The sequence below is a fragment of the Danio rerio genome, chromosome 14 (genome assembly GCF_049306965.1).
Source record: "Danio rerio strain Tuebingen ecotype United States chromosome 14, GRCz12tu, whole genome shotgun sequence".
In the NCBI taxonomy this organism is placed as follows: domain Eukaryota; kingdom Metazoa; phylum Chordata; class Actinopteri; order Cypriniformes; family Danionidae; genus Danio; species Danio rerio.
Window position 1 is genome coordinate 26992294 of NC_133189.1, and position 20011 is coordinate 27012304.

Below are 20011 nucleotides of genomic sequence, written 5' to 3' on the forward strand. Positions count from 1 at the left end.
AATCCACTAAACCAGACTGATGGAAACACAGATGCCAAAATAGAAATCTGATATTTGGAAATACTTTAATGCAAATTACATATGTGACATTGTAGTTTATATGGATTTCACATGTTAGAAATGCAATACATGTCAAAATATTACAAAGATTACCATAATACTTTCAACCATTATAATTATATATTGCGTCCGAAAAATTATTCATAAAGCTTCACTTTTTCCACATTTTTTATGTTACAGCCTTATTTCAAAATGGATTAAATTCATTAATTTCCTCAAAATTCCTCACAAAACACCCCATAATGACAATGTGAAAAGATTTTTTTAAATTCTTGCAAATTTCTTAAAAATAAAAAAATGTGAAAAATCACGTTCACATAAGTTTTCACAGCCTTTGCCGTGAAGCTCTAAATTGCTTCCACTGATCATCCTTTCAGCGGCTTAATTAGAGTTCACCTGTGGTAAATTCAGTTGATTGGACAGGATTTAAATAGGCATACACCTGTCTATATAAGGCCCCAGTGTTGACAGTGCATGTCAAAGCACAAACCAAGCATGAAGACAAAGGAATTGTCTAGACCTCAGAGGCTGGGAATGGTTACAGAAAAATTTCTGCTGCTCTGAAAGTTCCAATGAGCACAGTGGCCTCCATCATCCATAAGTGGTAGATGTTTGGAACCACCAGGACTCTTCCTACAGCTGCCATCTACTGTAGCGGCCATCTAAGCTGAGTGACCAGGAGATGGGCCTTAGTCAGGGAGGTGATCAATAAACCGATGGTCACTCTTTCTGAGCTCCAGCGATCTTCTGTGGAGAGAGGAGAACCTTACAGAAGGACAACCATCTGGATAGATGGCCAGTCAGAAGCCACTCCTTGCCTGGAATTTGCCAAAAGGCATCTGAAGGACTCTCAGACCATAAGAAACTAAATTCTCTCGTCTGATGAGACTAAAATTGAACTCTTTGAAGTAAATGCCAGGCATTACGTTTGGAGAAAACCATGCACAGCTCATCACCAGGCTAATACCATAACTACAGTGAAGCATGGTGGTGGCAGCACCATGTTGTGTGGATGTTTTTCTGCAGCAGGACCTGGAAGACTGGTCAGGATAAAGGGAAAGATAAATAAAGCAATGTACAGAGTCATCCAGGATGAAAACCTCCTTCAGAGTGCTCTTGACCTCAGACTTTCAGCAGGACAATGACCCAAAGCACACCACCAAAATATCAATGGAGTGGCTTCACAACAACTTAGTGAATGTCCTTGAGAGATCCAGCCAGAGCCCAGCCCTAAATCATATTAAACATCTCTGGAGAGATCTAAAAATGGCTGCACACCATCACTTTCCATCCAACCTGATGGAGCTTGAGAGGTACTGCAAAGAGGAATGGGCAAAAATTCCCAAAGACAGGTTTGCCAAGCTTGTGGCATCATATTCATAAAAACTTGAGGCTGTAATTGCTGCCAAAGGTGTATCAACAAAGTATTGAGCAAATGCTGTGAATACTTGTGTACATGTGATTTTTCATATTTTTTTTAAATTTCATAAATTTGCAACAATTAAAAAAAAACAATTTTTCACATTGTCATTATGGGGGATTGTGTGTAGAATGTTTGAGGAAATACATTAATTTAATCTGTTTTGGAATAAGGCTGTAACATAAAAAATATGGAAAAAGTGAGGCGCTATAAACACTTTCCAGATGCACTGCATACTGTTTCCTTCTAAACGTATGTATAAACCATAAACAAACCTGTATCATATATTTTAAACAACAGTATTTAATGATTGTTAAGGATTTTTTTATTGAAACGATGTCCATCTTGTGTGCTGGTGGCTTCTATAAAGAAATTGACACAGCATCCAAAGTTTTGAACACCGGAAAATCTGTGTTTAAAGAAGTGACTGTTTAGTGTTTTGTGTAGTATCTAGAGTTTTGTAAATTCACATCAGGGCTCTGAAATGTGTGGCAAAACAATAAAAAAAAAAAACTGTAAATCTTTTAATCTTGGAGTTTTCTGAATAAAAATTAAGATGTTTTAAAAAATGTTGGTTGGTGGTACCCAATGGCATCCATTGTAAGAAAATTACTATGGAAGCCAATGAGGTCCACCAACCAGTATTCTTCATAATAACTTTCTTTGAAGAAATAAACGCAAATGAGTTTTGAAAAAGGATGAGTAAAAGATGAAAGATTTCATTTTTTTGGATGAACTATCCCTTATCTATATGAATGAATTCATTACCGCAATAATCATTCTAACAAGCTGATTTCTGGCTCAAGAAACACTTTAAAATCTGTCAAAATAAAATTATTATTATATTTCAAATTAAGCTTATTGCTTCAAAACAAACAAAAATTGCTGTTTTTTGACTGCATGTATAATTAGCTATTTTTATTTAACCATAAAACACAATGTTTTTGTTGCATGCTATAAATGTAATAATTAACTATTTATATAATTTAGTCTCAGCAAAAGGAAAATATATTTATCTATTATTTCCACCATTTGAAATATGACTTGATTTGGCTTTGATGTGCATCCACAGATAAGCTGTATTTAGATTATCTGCTAAAGTTTTGCATCTGACATTGAGTCAGCCACGTTTGTGTGATTAAAATGTGAAGATTTATCTAAAGTGCAAAGCTTCTTCCAACTTATTTCAGGCAGTGCAAGTATAAATGAATTTCTGATTAATATCCAGCCCCCTCTTCATCACACTTCTCCAGTGCCGTTCTCACGTTTCTGAAGGTCCTTATGTATTATATATAGCGATTCATCAATACGGTTGCAATATTCTGCTCAGTCCTGTTCAAACAGAGATCTCTTACATGAAGTAACTCCTCAGACAGCCAAGTGGCAGCTCTCGGAGTGAGCGATTCGAGCGGATGAGAGTGATGTTTGGTCAAGCCACTCATCTGTGAGTTAATGAGAGGATGTGGAGAGGCAGGTGCAGCCGCGTGGCCTGAGCGGAATATTGAGCGCTCGAAAAATGGCCCAGAATTCAAATAAGTGTCTGATAACAGAAGCAATTGCAAATGAAAATTATGTCTGTTTCACTCAGAGCTGTGCATGTATTGTGTGTTGGAATATTAGAGAACGCTCTCCTGACGTTTGGAAACGGATTGGACTTCACACCCACTCCCACCCAACTGCTGCGGTTAAACCCTGCCACAGACAGGGGGCCATGGAGGACGACGTCTGTGTTTGTCACGCTGGAGACTGAACAGAGCACTCTGAGCCCAGCTAAACCCACACAGGTGAGTGTCAGTTTGGTTATGCCTTTAGAACAGCCTTGATTGTAGTGTGGCTCCAAAGGAAACTGGCTTCACACAATAAACAACCATTTCATCTGTGCTGCTGAGAGACTGCAAAATTGGACTGATTTCTCTACAGCTCAAAGCCCTTATGAAATGGAAAATGGGGACTGGAGAACTAGGACTGCATGATCCATTGAAATAAAAAATAACTTAAATTGCAAGGGCAGTTTAGTGCACTCATCAAATTGCAGAGGCTGTGATTTTTTTTTTCACGTAAATATACAGTATTTCTTGCATGTTTCAGTGTGAATATGGCACAGTGTTCTTTTACACATGAGCAGCTTAGGGTCCACTGTTTTAGCACAATGTTTTCATCTAAAAGGTAACCATTTTATGTTTTTTCGCCTTATAGTGTGCACAGAAATGGTTTTAATTCACTTTTTAAAAAATGATCTGGAGGTGACCTTGGCTGAATAGGAACATACATTCAGGTCCATAAATATTAGGACATTGACACCATTTTTGTGCTCTATACACCAACACAATGGATCTAAAATAAATAAAGTCTGAAATAAAGATGTGCTTTAACTGCAGACTGTCAGCTTTATTTTGAGGGTATTTACATCCAATACAGATGTATGGTGTAGGAATTACAACAGTTTGCATATGTGCCTCCCACTTGTTAAGGGACCAAAAGTAATGGGACAGTTGGCATCTAAGCTTTTCCATGGCCAGGTGTGTGTAATTCCCTCATTAGCCCAATTACAATGAGCAGATATAAGGTTCAGAGTTAATTTCAAGTGTGCTATTTCCATTTGGAATCTGTTGCTGTCATCACTCAAGATGTGATCCTAAGAGTTGTCGCTGTCAGTCAAGCAAGCCATCATTAGGCTGAAAAACAAAACAAAACCATCAGAGAGATGGCAAAAAACATTAGGTGTAGCCAAAACAACTGTTTAGAAAATTCTTTAAAAAAACACCAGTGAGCTCAGCAACATCAAAATACCCGGAAGACCACCAAAACAACTGTGGTGACCAAAAGAATTCTTTCCTTGGTGAAGAAAAAACCCTTTACAACAGTTGACCAGATCAAAAACACTTTCCAGGAGGTAGGTGTATGTGTGCCAAAGTCAACAACCATGAGAAAATTTTTACCAGAGTGAATACAGAAGGCTCACCACAAGATCCTCAAAAACAGGCTCTAAGAAATGACTTTACAATTCGAGGACAACATCCTATAGACAGATGAGACCAACATCAACGTGTACCAGAGTAATGGGAAGAGAATAGTATGGAGGATGAAAGGAACTGTTTATGATCCTAAGCAGTGAAACATGGTGGTGGTAGTGTCATGGCGTGGGCATGTATGGCTGCCAATGAAACCGGTTTTCTTGTATTTATTGATGATGTGAATGGCCAGGTCAATCCCCTAATCTGAATTCGATTGAGCATGCATTTCACTTGCTGAAACCAAAAAAAGCCCCAAGAACAAGCAGGAACTGAACACAGTTGGAGCAGAGGCCTGGCAGAGCATCACCAGGAATAAAACCCAGCGTCTGGTGATGTCTATGTGTTTCAGACTTCAGGCTGTAATTGACTGCAAAGGATTTGCAACCAAGTGTTAAATAGTGAACGTTTGATTTATGATTATTATTATGTCCCATTACTTTTGATCCCTTAACAAGTGGGAGGCACATATACAAACTGATTTGGATGTAAATACCCTTAAAATAAGCTGACAGTCTGCAGTTTAAGCACATCTTGCTTGTTTAATTTCAAATCCATTGTGTTGGTGTATAAAGTCTAAAATTTAAGAATTGTGTCGATATCCCAATATTTATGCACTTAACTACATGTGTCTGTGCTGGAATTTCTAGGAATTCAAAACAACTGTGGAATTCAAACTTGTGATTCTTTTTGAAGATCTGAGGAACATCAATGTGTAAAAATTATTATTAATATTTTGTTCAATTTATATTGAACAACAAAAAAGTCATATAGTTAAAAAAAGTCACATAGTTACATTTGCTACTGTAGGTACAATGTATCTGAATATTTCGTTGAAAAATCTCCAAAAATTTAATCAAATTTTTAAGGTTGCAGTTTCATTGTGTGTCCATTATTTAACTGCCTACTTTATTCTTGCTGTGTTCCAAATATGATCAGTCCACCTTCTAAAGGCACTTTGGAGTTAGATTTCATGATCGTCTTATTTGTAGGGTTGTTCTGAACTGAAGAGCTCAAAAGTGGCTACTTCAAAGTACATTTCATAATGAAGGATTGAAGAGTAGTAATATAAAGTATACTTTTGCTCCTGTGATTCTTAAATTTGTGATGAAAGTAAAAATTTGACAAATAAGTGTGATCTAAGGAACAGTTTGTCAGGTCCTCTCCTGCTCTGCATGGTAAACCCTTCAAATACTGTAGGGCATGTTGGTGAGATCCTCAAAATGGAATGCTAACCTAGGTAGCAAAGAATTCTGGCCCAAATTTGGCATAAAGTTGGCACAGCAGGCATTCATCTGGCAATGCTATACAGCATGTGGACCAAACATGGCCTGTGTTTGGCAGAGCTGGCACCATCTTTAAGGTGGCACACAAGACTTGGGCCAGATGTAAAATGTAGTATTTGGGCCAGATGTTACAAATTGAGATGTAGGCCACGTAAGTTTGTCCTGTCTAGTAGTAAAGAAATTAAATTCTACAAATTAGGTTGCTTTGAGAAAAAGTCTGCCTGGTTTATCAATTTCATTGCAATTGTGACGCACATACCAATCTGGTCTAGTTCAGGCCCAGTTATGTGTTATTAACGTGGCTGAGACTTGGTTGAGATATGGTCCATGTTTGGCCTTTGTCTGGAAGCCAAACTTGGTCCAGTCATGAACCGTAATTCAATGCGGCATGTGAGCCAGGCAAAACCTGATTGTGTGGGCTAGAGCGGGGCCAGAGCAATTTTGCTATGTGGGAACTAACCCAGTGGAGTCCTGGATGGAGTTCTGTGTGGATGGGGTTTTCATGGTCCAGCTGGGTAAAGTAGTTAATAAATGCCTATTTATTGGCAAACAATTTATAGATTGGGCAAGACCTTCAAATTGTTGTCAAAATCACTAAACTTGCCTAAAATCATAAAAATTTTCTGTATAAGAATCCACATGTGGTCTAGGAAACCAAATTGCCATTATTAAAAATGCTTTCTTGTCTTGTTCTTCAGGACTCTGTGAAGGTGAGACTTTGGTCTGACTCCACCCCGTCCTTCGACACACAGCAGAACTCTGCTCAAGCACTTGCCGTGACATCACTACTTGTCTGGATTTGTTTGTTTCTTAGCCTCTTGCTCAGCTGTGATCAGTAAACAGACTAAAGACTTTTGGGACATCTCTTCTGACAGGACCATGGTTGTGGACCAAATGGAACATATTCAGCTCCAGAGCTGGAGAAACTGGCCATACTGGCCTCATTTTTTCTGACATTGAAGTCATCGTGTTATCTCTGTTTCTGTGGAGCCACCAGTAAAACCTACAGAATCTGAATTCGCAAGGCACTTTTGTAGAAATGAATGTGGTTAGTCAAACACAAAGGCCAGTGGAAAATGTACCTGTACATATGTAAATAATGTCGCCACAGAGTCAATATGAAACTGTGCTGTTTATTCAGAATTTCATTGTAAAATCATATTTTTTCGAATCGAATTCAAAAGACTAAATCTAACAAGTTTCTAAAGCCCAAATTACCTTCTAGCACTCCAAAATCAATTCCTGATGAAATGTGGAGAGGAGTGAAATGAAGCTTTTTCTTCTTTCTTTTATAGTTCCTCATGCATCAGTTCAACCATTTGGAGAAACCCTTGAGGAAAACGGATTTAATATCATTCTGTTCAACTTGACTGAAAAGAAGACATAGGCTACTTCTGATCAATCATGAAATGGTAAAGCCTTTGGGTGGGAGTAAACAATACTCTTCCCGAGGCCCTCAAAATATAGACTGTGCTATTGGGACATAAGCTACTTCAACTAACCAATCTTCAGATGCTGATTTGAGACTCATTCATCTTAGTTCTGGCATCTCCACAGCTTTGTTTCCTGCCCAGTGCTGTGTCTTTATGTATATTATGGTATGTTTATGAGGAGTCCCGGTGGCTGTGATTTTGAATATGAGGGACTGCGGCCGGAGAGGCATTTAAGGGGTCCTGCTCAAGGTCTCTTGATGTTTTTAAGGTAGGCTGGGAATCTCATTATGGAACATTCTTTGGTTCATCATATGGCACTAATAAAAGATGCTGGTTCATTTAAAGCCTAATGCTGTTCCTTTGAGACTGTGAATCTTTGAACAAACTGGCATTAAAATGTGGAAAAGTTAGTCAGTTGAAACTCCACGTGGAATGTGTCTTTGTCAGAAGCACGCTTGGGGCCAAATGTGTGGAAAAACGGTTATTCATAAGTAGAAGTGAAGCAGTAGAGATTTCTTATCTGACATAGAGATAGTTTATGGACAGTTAAATCAAGTGAACTGTGGCAGGGGGAATATTTGGATCTCAAGAAGGGAAGAACATTTCGTCAAATCTTGAGTGTGGTAAATCCATTAATTCCACAAAGATATATTTTGTTGAATGCTTTTAATTCTTCAGCAAGAACTACAAAAAAGTAAGTAAAAGTGATGTTATTGCCTATCTCAGATGTGATTTTTGAGGGAGCAACATTTGGACACTGGACCCTGAGCTGCTCATATGTAAATAAATGAAACAAAAGATTGCATTTATTTCTAATGTGCAATACATTACTAACATATATAAAGCATTTCAAGCATCTTCACAATTCTTACCTACAGTTTAATGCAAACATTTGGGCACCTCTCTGTGGCTGCATAATTATGTGCTCTTTCTTTATAAGAGAAGAAGACAGTGAAATGCCATTTTCAGCCGGTTTCTAGAGCAGGCTAGATAATGTCATGTTTTTCAAACAGAAATACACAGTGTAGCAGTATTGAGATGTGTGAAATTAAATTGAAACTGAAAAATAGGCTTAGCAAAAGTTTGGGCACCTTCTCTTTTGTGTGGATTTTAAAACCTGTAGTCACTTAATGCTGATTGATGACAACACAAAATTGATTTGACTGACTCAGTAAACCTTAACAATCCCAACACTGGTGCAACCATGAAAAAGCTCATTTGATATTGCTAGTTGTGCTTCTCTTTATTTTGCACCAGAAATTAGCAACATGGCAACCTCAAAAGAACTTTCTCAGACCTAAAACTAGGATAATTCACCAACATGAATTAGGAGAAGGATGCAAAAATATATCACAAAGGGTTAAAGTATCTATCTTTGCAGTCAGAAATATAGTAAGAAAATGGAAGGCCACAGGAACAATTCTTAAAAAGAAAAGATGTGCTAGACCAAGAAAAGTATCTGAAAGGCAAAGAATGGTTAGGATGGTCAAAGGCAAACAACAGACCACCCTCAAAGAGCTCCAGGAACATCTTGTTGCTGATAATGTCATTGCACATGGTTCCACATTCCAGCACATTCTTCACAAAGAACAGCTTAATGTAAGGTGATGCAGAAGAAGCCTTTTCTGGATTCTGCCAACAAAAAGAGTCATTTTAAGATATACAAAGGCTCATTTGGACAAGCCTGAATCATTTTGTAAAAATATACTGTGGACAAATGCCATAACTATATCAGCAAAAGAAAGCAGCTTTCCAAGAGAAGAACCTGCTCCCTACTGTAAAATGTGGTGGAGGGTCCATCATGCTGTGGCAGGCACAGGCACTGGAAACCTTGTCAGTGTTGAAGGTCCCATGGATTCCACCAAGTATCAGCTGAATCTGAAGATCAATGTTCAGAAAATCTGTTAACCCCTTCAGACCCTGCGTCCATTAAAATGGACATCAAAGGACATCCCATTTTTCTGAAATTTGGAACATCTGAAGGGGTTAAGAGGCAGGTTTGGAAGTTTCAGCAGGACACAGTTACAGATCTATTAAGGAATTCAAGCTCAGACATAATATGATGTTCTTAAATGGCACATCCCTGTCCCCAGACTTAAACCTCAATGAAAATCTATGAATTGGTTTGAAAAGGGAAGTTCTCGCTTGGCACCCATAAAATCTGACTGAACTGGAGAACTTTTGCAATTAAGAATGGGCCAAAATTTTTTCAGCAAAAATTTAGGAAAGTATTCTTGGCTATAAGAAGCTTCTACAGGCTGTTATTTCAGCAAAAGGTGATATTATTCTGTTGGGGTGCCCAGATTTTTTTGCACTTATCTGTTTTTGTCAAGACTTGCATTGCATCTGCTGATTAAATAATTGTTGTCATAAGTAAAATGTTGTTTTTCCCTAGGGTATAAAATATATCCATATGAAAATTATTAGGGGTGGCCAAACTTTTGCATAAATCTGATGACAAATGATGTGACATTTGACCAAATAATACAGAATAATAATCATGTATAACATAAATAAAAGAATATGTTGGAAAGATAAAAGAAAATGAATCATAATACTTCTTATTTATTACCTGCTATCCATTAGTTGATATTATAAAGCTTTTAGGATCGTCCTATGCACAGCATTTCTCTTCAACTAATGTCAACTCATGTCTCATTGGTTTTGATCTATATATACGGGGAATGATAAACTGAGTGATGTTCTGAACCAAATTCAAAGTGAAATAACTCAGAAACTCAGTCAGCCGCTTTCATCATGGTCTGTTACCCAATTACGCAGGATATCAACATCCACAGACCCACATGGAAAAACACTGCAGTTGTCTTGGCTCTGAGCCCAATTATAATGCAGCTTTTCCATACCAATCCATTTAAACACATTTCATTGATTTGATCCCAGACACAGGTATGGATTTCTTAAATAAAACTGGCCTATATTTAAGCAGAAATCATGGGTTGTGCTTTTAATTTCCTTTTGTCTAGTTCATGTGTTAGCTCATTAGAAATTAGCCTTCGTTTATTCACTTTTTCGTTTCTTTTCTATGGCCTACACTGCTAAAGGAAACAATTGTATACATTAGGAGAAGCAACTACAAAATTAAAATGTGATCTTTATGTGATCTACACCCTACGGTTGTGGTAGCTTTTATTTCAACCAAGCTTTGTTCATTTGCTTTAGCTGACATTTGAAAACCGGCTGCAACAAGCACATTGCATCACATTTTGGACTGGATGCAAAATATTTACTAAGCCCATATAATCATGGCGCTGGGGGAAAATCAATTAAATCTATTTGCTGAGGCGTGTTAAAAAGAGTTCACTTTAAAAAAAAAAATGAGCCAGAGGCCCAGTCCTGAAAGGGCAGTGCTATAATACACTCGAGCACCTCCAGCCCTCATCCTTCCATTTTCAATCCCAGACCGTTCATTGATCCACCTGAGAGTAGACCAAAATCATCACGCAATCCATCCCAATATGCCAGCGACATCTCCATCACAGGTAATTGTTGGGTGCATTTATATGGCTATATGTTGAAATGAAGAATTCAAGCATGTTGCAGATAGTGATCTGGTGAGAGATCTAGGACGCAATTTTTTATTCTGAATAAACATGGTGTCAGTGTGAGATTATGTGTGTGGCTTCTGTGAAGAACTGCAAAGGGCCTGGTGTCATTTCACAGCTTTTCAAGCGAGCTTATGGAACTGAAAGTGTTTTGAAATGTAAATGTACAATGGAAATGATAATTAGAAATTATATTGTAAATACTTTAAGTATGGCGAGGCAGTGGTGCTGTAGGTAGTGCTGTCGCCTCACAGCAAGAAGGTCGCTGGGTCGCTGGTGCGAACCTCGGCTCAGTTGGCGTTTCTGTGTGGAGTTTTGCATGTTCTCCCTGCCTTCGCGTGGGTTTCCTCCGAGTGCTCCGGTTTCCCCCACAGTCCAAAGACATGCGGTACAGGTGAATTGGGTTGGCTAAATTGTCTGTAGTGTTTGAGTGTGTGTGTGAATGTGTGTGTGGATGTTTCCCAGAGATGGGTTGCGGCTGGAAGGGCATCCGCTGCGTAAAAACTTTCTGGATAAGTTGGCGATTCATTCCGCTGTGGCGACCCCGAATTAATAAAGGGACTAAGCCAACAAGAAAATGAATGAATGAATGAATGAATGAATGAATGAATGAATACTTTAAGAATTTAAAATTTTATTTCTTTTTGTAAATATTTTTTTTCAGAAATAACTTAGAAATAATAATTTAAATAATAAAAAAATAAGTAAAAATCTTAAAATTTTGAGGAAATGCCTCTGTCATGCTGAAAAAAGGCACTTATTAAAACTATATTTTGTAGCAAAGACACTGTAATTAAGATAGCAGAACAGCAATAATTGTAACATTGGGAAAAATAAAGTGAAGATTTTTCAGGGTTACATTAGTCAAAGCAGTTTGAGAAGTGTACCGATCCTTGCAAACAACACTGTTAAAAAGTATCTGTAAATTACCAGTTTCTGTAATTTGTGATTCCAAACATTTTCTGTTAATTTATTTACTTAGCTATTTATTACTTTGTGAATTGCATTATAGGATGTTGATCTCTGCTTTGTTGACTTTTGATGTTGAAAATTCTACTCAAATACAGTTTATTAAAGTGACTTTTTTTTACATTTTAGTTATTTTAAATAATATAGTGTGTAAGAAATAATATATACATAATGTATACAGTAGAGAAATAAGTCAAATAACAGAAAATGTACTGGCAGTTTAGTTTACAGTTTACAATATTTTACAATATATCACTTTAAATTATTAAAATGCTAATAGATGTCAAATTGTTCAACTTTTCAACATTAAAAGTAGTTGGAAGAAAGATCAAAGTCCCATAATGCAATTCAAAAGAATTAATAAATGAGAAAAAGTTTTCATGTTCTCCCTGCGTTCGAGTGGGTTTCCTCCGGGTGCTCCTGTTTCCCCCACAGTCCAAAGACATGTGGTACAAGTGAATTGGGTATAGGCTAAATTGTGTGAGTGAGTGTATGTATGTATATATACATATATATATATATATATATATATATATATATATATATATATATATATATATATATATATATATATATATATATATATATATATATATATAATGTGTGAGTCTGACAAGAAGAGAGAATAATGTCAGATTTACTGTTTGGCCATAGGTGGTGCATTAGAAACACCTTGTGTAAGTGATTACATTTTTAGTGATTTTTTTACATGCTCTTTTTAATTAAGGGTGCTTTCACACCTGTGAATCGATTCAGTCTTTCCAAAACAGAGATTACAAATGTTACATTGTTGCTCTTTGCTCTTGGAGCGGTTCGCTTTCACACTGCAAAGTTTCTTAACGGACCAAAAGAGCTAAAACAAGTCACATGTTAGTAAACTCTTCTCACATTGGTCAGTGTGTCAGGGTTTATTTTGCAGAGTCCTGCTCAGCTGTCAGGAGAGGTGGTGGTTTAGTGGTGTTTGACAAGATGCGTGCGACTTGTCTGAAGAGAGAGCAGAGATGCGGTGGGGCGGGGTGAGAAGGGTGTGTGACGTAGCCTATTTGAGGACCGGGAGGGAGACGCGAGATTACCTGGAGATTATCACTCATTTGCGGGCATTCGCAGACTCGTGAAACTTCCCGCCCTACTCATAATTCTCTCTTCATATAGCCGTATGCCTATTACATATCCATAAAACACAGTGATATAACCGCGCTCAGATCGTTTGCTTTCTCACTGCAATCGATCCACTCCAGAGTTAGTTTCAATCAAGCCGAGAAAACCTCATTCAAGCGATCTCAGAGCGATTGATTTGGCGCAGATCCGAGAGCGATTGGCGGTCTTACATATGCCAAACGAACCGTGCTAACTGGGCAAACGAGATAGGATCCGAAACAAAAGTGTAGGTGTGAAAGCACCCTAAATGACAGTTGTATATGCACACTTTTTAATGGACTGGGGAACTTTTGTTGTGTTTTAGGTCTAAGGACTATAGGCCTGCCTATAAAAGTATGTGGGCAGCCATTTTGTAGAGAAAAAATGCTATATGAGTGTTCCATAAGGTTCCATGAGTGCACACTCTGGTCTGAAATATACAGCTTTTCTGAGAACTTTTTTCAGTTGGAGAATTACCTGTTTTTTTTTTTTTTGTTTTTTTTTTCTTGCGGGGTCTCAAACCAGCAGATTTATATATTTTCTCTGTTTGAGGACATTCAGTGTTCCATTAGGACTAGTTTTTACCCCAAAGCAGAACAAGACAGACAGTGGATTGATGAGTATAAACTTTACTTATTGATTGAATGAACCCTACTGATTAACTGTACAGGCTGTTTATTAAGTTTGCTGAAAATGGCTCATTTCCACAAATGATTGAGTTTGCAATTGTTTAGTTTTGTGCTGCTTTGGGACTTTGTTTTGTTTTGCAATTGCATTGATATTTGTGTATTACTTCTATGTAACGTCAGTAAAATGAAATGATACAGTCAAACAGTGCTTGTGATAATGACTATAATACAGATAAGCCTACTGAGAATGTGCAAGTGATTTAAAGAAAAATCGCAAATTTCCGCAGTAAACTGCAATAAAGCAGAGCATGGTCTAACACAAGAAATACATGGCCAGCAGGGGGCAGTTATGTAACATAGTAAGCATACTGAACTGATATACTGTAGCACCCAGAGCACGTGAGCTACCTGTAAGCGGAGTGAAAAACGGCATTCTTTGCAGCTGTGTGTGTTATCTTATACTATATAGTTTAACTTTTTAAAATGCCGACTTTGGAGTATCTATTTAGGCTAAGTGGAAATAGCATATATGAATATAATGTAACAGACATTACTATTCTCTCACATTGCTCTGCTGTGGTCTTGATCTATTCTTTTCAGTCTTTTCAAAAGTTTACTGACTGTCCTATTTCTTAGACATAACTTTGTCACCAAGGATATTCCAGAGAATTTCAATCATGTTTAGATCATGGCTCTAGGCTGCCATTTCATCATTTCGATGTTTTCAGCTTCAAAGAACTGCTGTACTGACTTCTTGATAGATTTTGGTTACAGTTTTCCCCAGTTTGATGATGAACGTAATGTTTCCCATTGGATGCAAACAAATTAAACTTACTTTCCCCCTAAAGTGATCTTAAGGCCAGTCTGTCCTCACACCATACTCCTAAGAAAAAGTTCATTCATTTATTTTCCTTTCAGCTTAGTCCCTTTATTAATCTGGGGTCATCAGAGCTGAATGAACCGCCAACTTATCCAGCATATGTTTTACGCAGTGGATGCCGTTCCAGCTGCAACCCATCACTGGGAAACACCCATAAATTCTCATTTACACACATTAGCCTACATATATTTCATTACACATTTAGCCTACCCAATTCACCTATAGTGCATGTCTGGACTGTAGGGGAAACCAGTGCACCCAGAGGAAACCCACATGGACACAGGGAGAATATGCAAACTCCACATAGAAATGCTAACTGACCCAGCCGAGGCTTGAACCAGCAAACTTCTTGCTGTGAGACAACTGCACTACCTATTGTGCCACTGTGCTGCCCCTAAAAACATGTCAGAAATCGCAGATCAAAAGCTATGGACTGATTGAGCTTCTCTGTGCTATTAGCTTTGTGCCAGCAATGTGAAAACAGGAACAAACACACACACACTCTCATTATATTTTAAGTGTTTTTTTCTTCCTTTCCACCTGAACTTTACAGTCCTTCACATTAGGTGGTGTACAGCAAATGCACCATTGGCTGGTTTGCCAGCATTAAATGAGAAAGAATAAGGGGGTGTGACTTGTTCTTTGTTCATTGTATAAGCAGTCAAGTTGTTGCTGTCTAATCAGACCATAGAGTGTGTGAACATGAATCATGAACTTCAGCTTTACAACACATGCCATGTTCCCATACAGTGTGGGACGTTTTAAATTTTTTTAAACTGTGGTCCTTAATACAGTATATGTACAGATTTCACAACTTCCATTTATTCCCTTTGCCACCGTTCATACCACAGTGGCAGCGGTAGTTGATGCGCCAGCAGCTTTTGACCGCTGGGTGGCGCTTTAATCACAGATTTTCAGCTTTGCCTTTTCACAATACTAAATGGACAGTTCTGTATGTGTACCTTAAAGGGCCATGAAACCCCCTCGTTTCAGCAGTGTGTTTTCACACCTCTACTTTGGAAAAAGTCAGAAAAGTGGGCGTGTCCAGCTCTGTTTAGGGGGGAGTGTCGGAGGAAGAAAAGAGGCTTGCTATGGGAGTGTCTATTTGGGTGTGCTGAATTTCAGAGTCAAAACACACAACCACAGCGGACAATGTGACTGTGTTTACATGGACATCTGTAGTCGAATTATTTGCCAAATTATTAAATGGTGGACTTTAACTGCAGTTTGGCTCTTTCATTCAGGAAATTCATTAATGTCCCTCCCGACAAACGTGATATTTGATTCGAGGCACTGCTCTAAGCGTGTATTTTTCATGCAATGTTTGATACCGCACGGCGAATGAGAGAAAAAAAACTCAGCATTTCCCGGAAACTTAGATGCACACGGCAGGTAGCGTCAGAAAGCCGCATGTGTTATTCCGGTCACAAAATCCAACACGAGGTTATAGTTTGGTTGTAACTGTTAGTGCAATAGTTTGTTTGATACGAATAAAATACGAACTGAATAAACAAAGAGCACTGGTCGCTCACTTACCAAATCTGTAGAGACAGGACAATCACCAGCATCACTCGGTGCAATAGTTTGTTTGATACGAATAAAATACGAACTGAATAAACAAAGAGCATTGGTCGCTCACTTACCAAATCTGTAGAGACAGGACAATCCACATCAACTAGAGCCGCGTCTTTATTTAGAGGAGACTACAAGCGAATCTGGATCTCAGTGTTTGCAGATGAGAACAGCTCTCAGGTAAACAATAATCCTCCTTAGACACGTAAGTTATTGTTGTCGCGCGTCGCGTACACTGTTAATCCATGCGTGAGTCTGCGCTCTCACAGAAAGAAAATGAAAACGAAACTTAACTGCAGCAAACTATAAAAGCAACACTTCACGCTTGTTTTGCCAACACAACGTGGCGTCTTTGCCGTCTACACTGTGACAGTAATGAATATTAATGAAGTTGCACAATAGAGCGCGCTGATTGGTTTGAACCAAGCCTTACTCATGCATTAATGCAACACACTGTAAGACGTAATAAGACACACTATGGCACAGACGCCCAGTCTGCACGCTGGAATACAACGCTATTATGTCATAACCGTGACGCAGCTTCAAAAATTCGTTTCAAACCGGAAGTATGAATTTGCTTGAAATAACGCAAAAACAACCAATTTACACTTTTTAGTGAAATATAGGTCTCCTAATAGTGTTTTAAGCAGTGTGGGACACATATACAACTGTCAACAGCTCAAAAAATGTGTTTTGGCGTTTCGTGACCCTTTAAGTGATGTGATGTGTTCAATTAAAATATAATTTTGTTTTAGTTTTCTTAGTAATAAACATGCTTCTACACTATACTGTATGTTTTAGAAAAGATACATGGTGAGAAGTATAGTCCTGCTAAAAGCAAAAATAAGAATTAAATTCTTTAGCCTTTATAGTGTCCTATAAAATTGCGTTGGGGTGAAAAGAATGTTTCAATTTCTTTGACCATCAGGGTGATGTTATTACCTCAAATCTTAAACATGTGCATATGAAAAACAGCACGCACTACAAAATAATATTAAGATTATCATGCCGGTAGAGCACATCACCTGATTGTGAATTTATGATCACCTGAACTTACTTTGTCTGTAGGTTATTTATTATTTATTACAGGCTTTGATACAAATATTTGACCAACTGTCACTTAATGTAAAACACTCTCATGCACTCAGAACTAGTGACAATTATGAATTAAACAAATGGGCTGGTCGGCACGCAAAATGAGCCACATATGTCTGTTCATTTTCACTGATAATTAGCTAATATATCCATATCAATGCCGGGATGCGTGTTGCTTTGACTGGATATAAGGCAAAAAGCAAAATTGTTACCTTTTCCACAGCATAGGCTAGCCTATAGTGCGGAAAAATCTACTTCACAACCTTGGATGCATTTCCCAAAACCATCATTAGCTGCAAACCATCATTAGGTTGCAATTTCCATCTTTACAAACATAGTTTGTTGATTTGCCGTTTCCCAAAAGTTAGATTATAATAGTTTAGTTTTTACATATAGTATTGCATTAATTGCATGGACGTTAAATAGTTTTTATTGGCCTAAAATTAACACATCGATTCTGAGTTATTATTTAAAACATAAACCTGCGTTTTAATGACGGATGTGGGTGTCACAAAATACTTTTTAAATAAATTTTTAAATAAATTTTAGTCAAATGTTTTTGTAGTATTATTATGTAATGTGAACAACACTTAATAAAACATTTTATGTATTTATTTCACCACCTTATTTAAAAAAAAAAAAAAAAAAACTGTATCAATACAGTGCTTCCCTCACTTGTGGTGGTAGTTGGATTGAAACACACCATTTATGACTTGTTTATACTTGAAACAAGACTTGACTTTGACTTTTTTGTTGTTGTTTGAAACAATATTGTCTGTGTTTGTTATAATTATGGCACAAAAACTGGTAATGAGCTTGTACTTAGTTTTTCCCATTTATGTCTTCTTATACAATGTATTGTTTTAAAATCATCCCAAGATGTTGAAGCAAATGCCATAATGCAGTTAAAATGTGTAACTAAATGAAAAATATCTTTAAAACTCAGCACATGGACAACTACTATTTTTACTTATTTATTTATTTAAAAATTTTGACATTGCACAATTGCAGCCTTTCGTCTCTGCTTTATATAGAAATATCTTTAGTGATGACAGAAGGTGGCAGGTTGTACACTGACATTTATTCTCTCAAATAACGTTTAAATCTCAGCACCCTTTACAGCTTAAATCCATCAAGTACTGTATATCACAGACTGCAAATGTGGGTGCTTCTACAGCATGCTGCACATGTTTCATTCATCTCACAGTAAGGATGTCAACAGATGCTGGCTTTCCAAGTGAATGGCTGGTAAGACCTAAAGGTGTCCAACCTCCTGTCATCTCCTGTCTAAATTATGGTCTGTAGCCATTTCACGGTGTTTAGAGTTTCATCATGGTAGACACGAGGTTGTAATGCGTCACCACATGGAGCAGGAGTCAGCTTTAAGAGCTCTGATCTGATCCCTGCTGATAGCGATTCCTATAGTAAATTCCTGGTTAAGTCACATAAAATTGGATAGTAGTAAACTTTTGTTTTGACACACATTTTATCGGTGTTTCTTCTTTTTTTTCTTTTACTTGTGCAATGAGTAGGGTTGGGTATTGTTTTTTTTTTTTTTTTCCCCGATACCGGTGCTAAATGGATACTTTTAAAACAGTACCGGTGCCAAAACGGTGCCTGAACTGATACTTTACAGCCACAAAAGTAATGGACAAAAAAAAAAAAAAAAAAAAAAAATATATATATATATATATATATATATATATATATATATATATATATATAATTTAACAAGATTTGGGACTAAATTAACACTTTTCATTCAAGAAAGGCTGAAACCTTTTCATGACACAAGGATTTTGACATAAGCTTTTTTTTTTTTTTTTTTTTTTTAATCTGATCACTTTTTGAGATAGCTTGAAATGAAATTCCAGTTAAAATTTTACACTGTCTCTGACTGTATAAAATGCAGGAGAATCTTTACATTATTTACTAAAAACAAGATAATTATTTTTTAGAGCAATAGTTCACTTAAAAAGAAAATACTTCCCGTTGCAACCCAGGCTCATTGCGGTTACGTACCCAGGTCTAGATTTCTGGTGACACCAAAATATGTAACCAGAGATACGTCTGCTCGCAGTTTTTGTTTTTGCAAATTTACCTGTGTACACTTTTTTTAATATCTCTTTTTTCTTGTGCATCCTCTTCTTGCATAAATACACCAGAAGGTGCAACACACACTTTAGCTGATGAGGCAAGCTTGCTGTCAACTGACTAACTGACAGACTGACCACTCCCTTTGCTAAGCCCAAATAATAATGTTTCCAAAAGCAATCTTAAAAAAAAAAAAAAAAAAAAAAAAAACATTGCGGCCATGTGGTTTAACGTGAACCTGTTTCTGCAACCATTTTTTTTGCCAACCTCTAACCCTGTTGTCGCAGCTGGCTTTGTGTCTTATGTCCACCAGTGTATGCAGTGAGCTACTGCCCTACCTGGTAACACTGCAAAAGCTGTCCACACGGTGGCAAGCAGTCGGGTGTAGCACAAAAATATACAGAAGATGTCATGCAGCCAGACCTACCTCTGGCTACATAATTCATGCTCTCCAGAAATGTAGACAGGGGTTCATATCCACAATGAGCAAGTAGTTCCAAATCTGTATGACTTTTATTTTTTATTTTATTTTCTGTTGAACAATAAACAATATGTTCCTTAAAATGCTTGAAACTGGTAGTTACTAACATAGGGGGGAACTCCATGGCTAGTGGTGTTCAACATTTATTAAAATCTATTTTGTGTTCAGCAGAAGAAACAAACACAAACAGGTTTGGAAAAAAGTGAAGGATGAGTAAATAATGGCAGAAAATAGGGGTGAACTAGTGAACTTCAAGTAAATTTGTAAAATCATAAAATCTCAAAGTTAAAAAAGACAAGAGGTATATTCCAGAAATCAGGTTATGTGACCTACCATATATAAGCAAAAAAAAAAGAAAACTTTCAGGATTTGCAAGCTATT

At 37.3% G+C, this 20011-nt stretch overlaps 2 protein-coding genes across 3 annotated transcripts in view; both read left to right on the forward strand.

The window, feature by feature from the left end:
• Positions 1 to 7552, forward strand: part of gfra4b (GDNF family receptor alpha 4b) — a 117439-nt gene extending 109887 nt beyond the window's left edge. Inside the window, exons 7-8 of the mRNA XM_688916.9 lie at positions 3101 to 3264; positions 6476 to 7552. Coding sequence (XP_694008.4) covers positions 3101 to 3264; positions 6476 to 6616 — 305 coding nt within the window. The 3' untranslated portion in view covers positions 6617 to 7552. The remainder of the gene's footprint in view (positions 1 to 3100; positions 3265 to 6475) is intronic.
• atp7a (ATPase copper transporting alpha) overlaps positions 1 to 20011 on the forward strand; it is an 813847-nt gene that overhangs the window by 305518 nt on the left and 488318 nt on the right. The window lies entirely within an intron of this gene.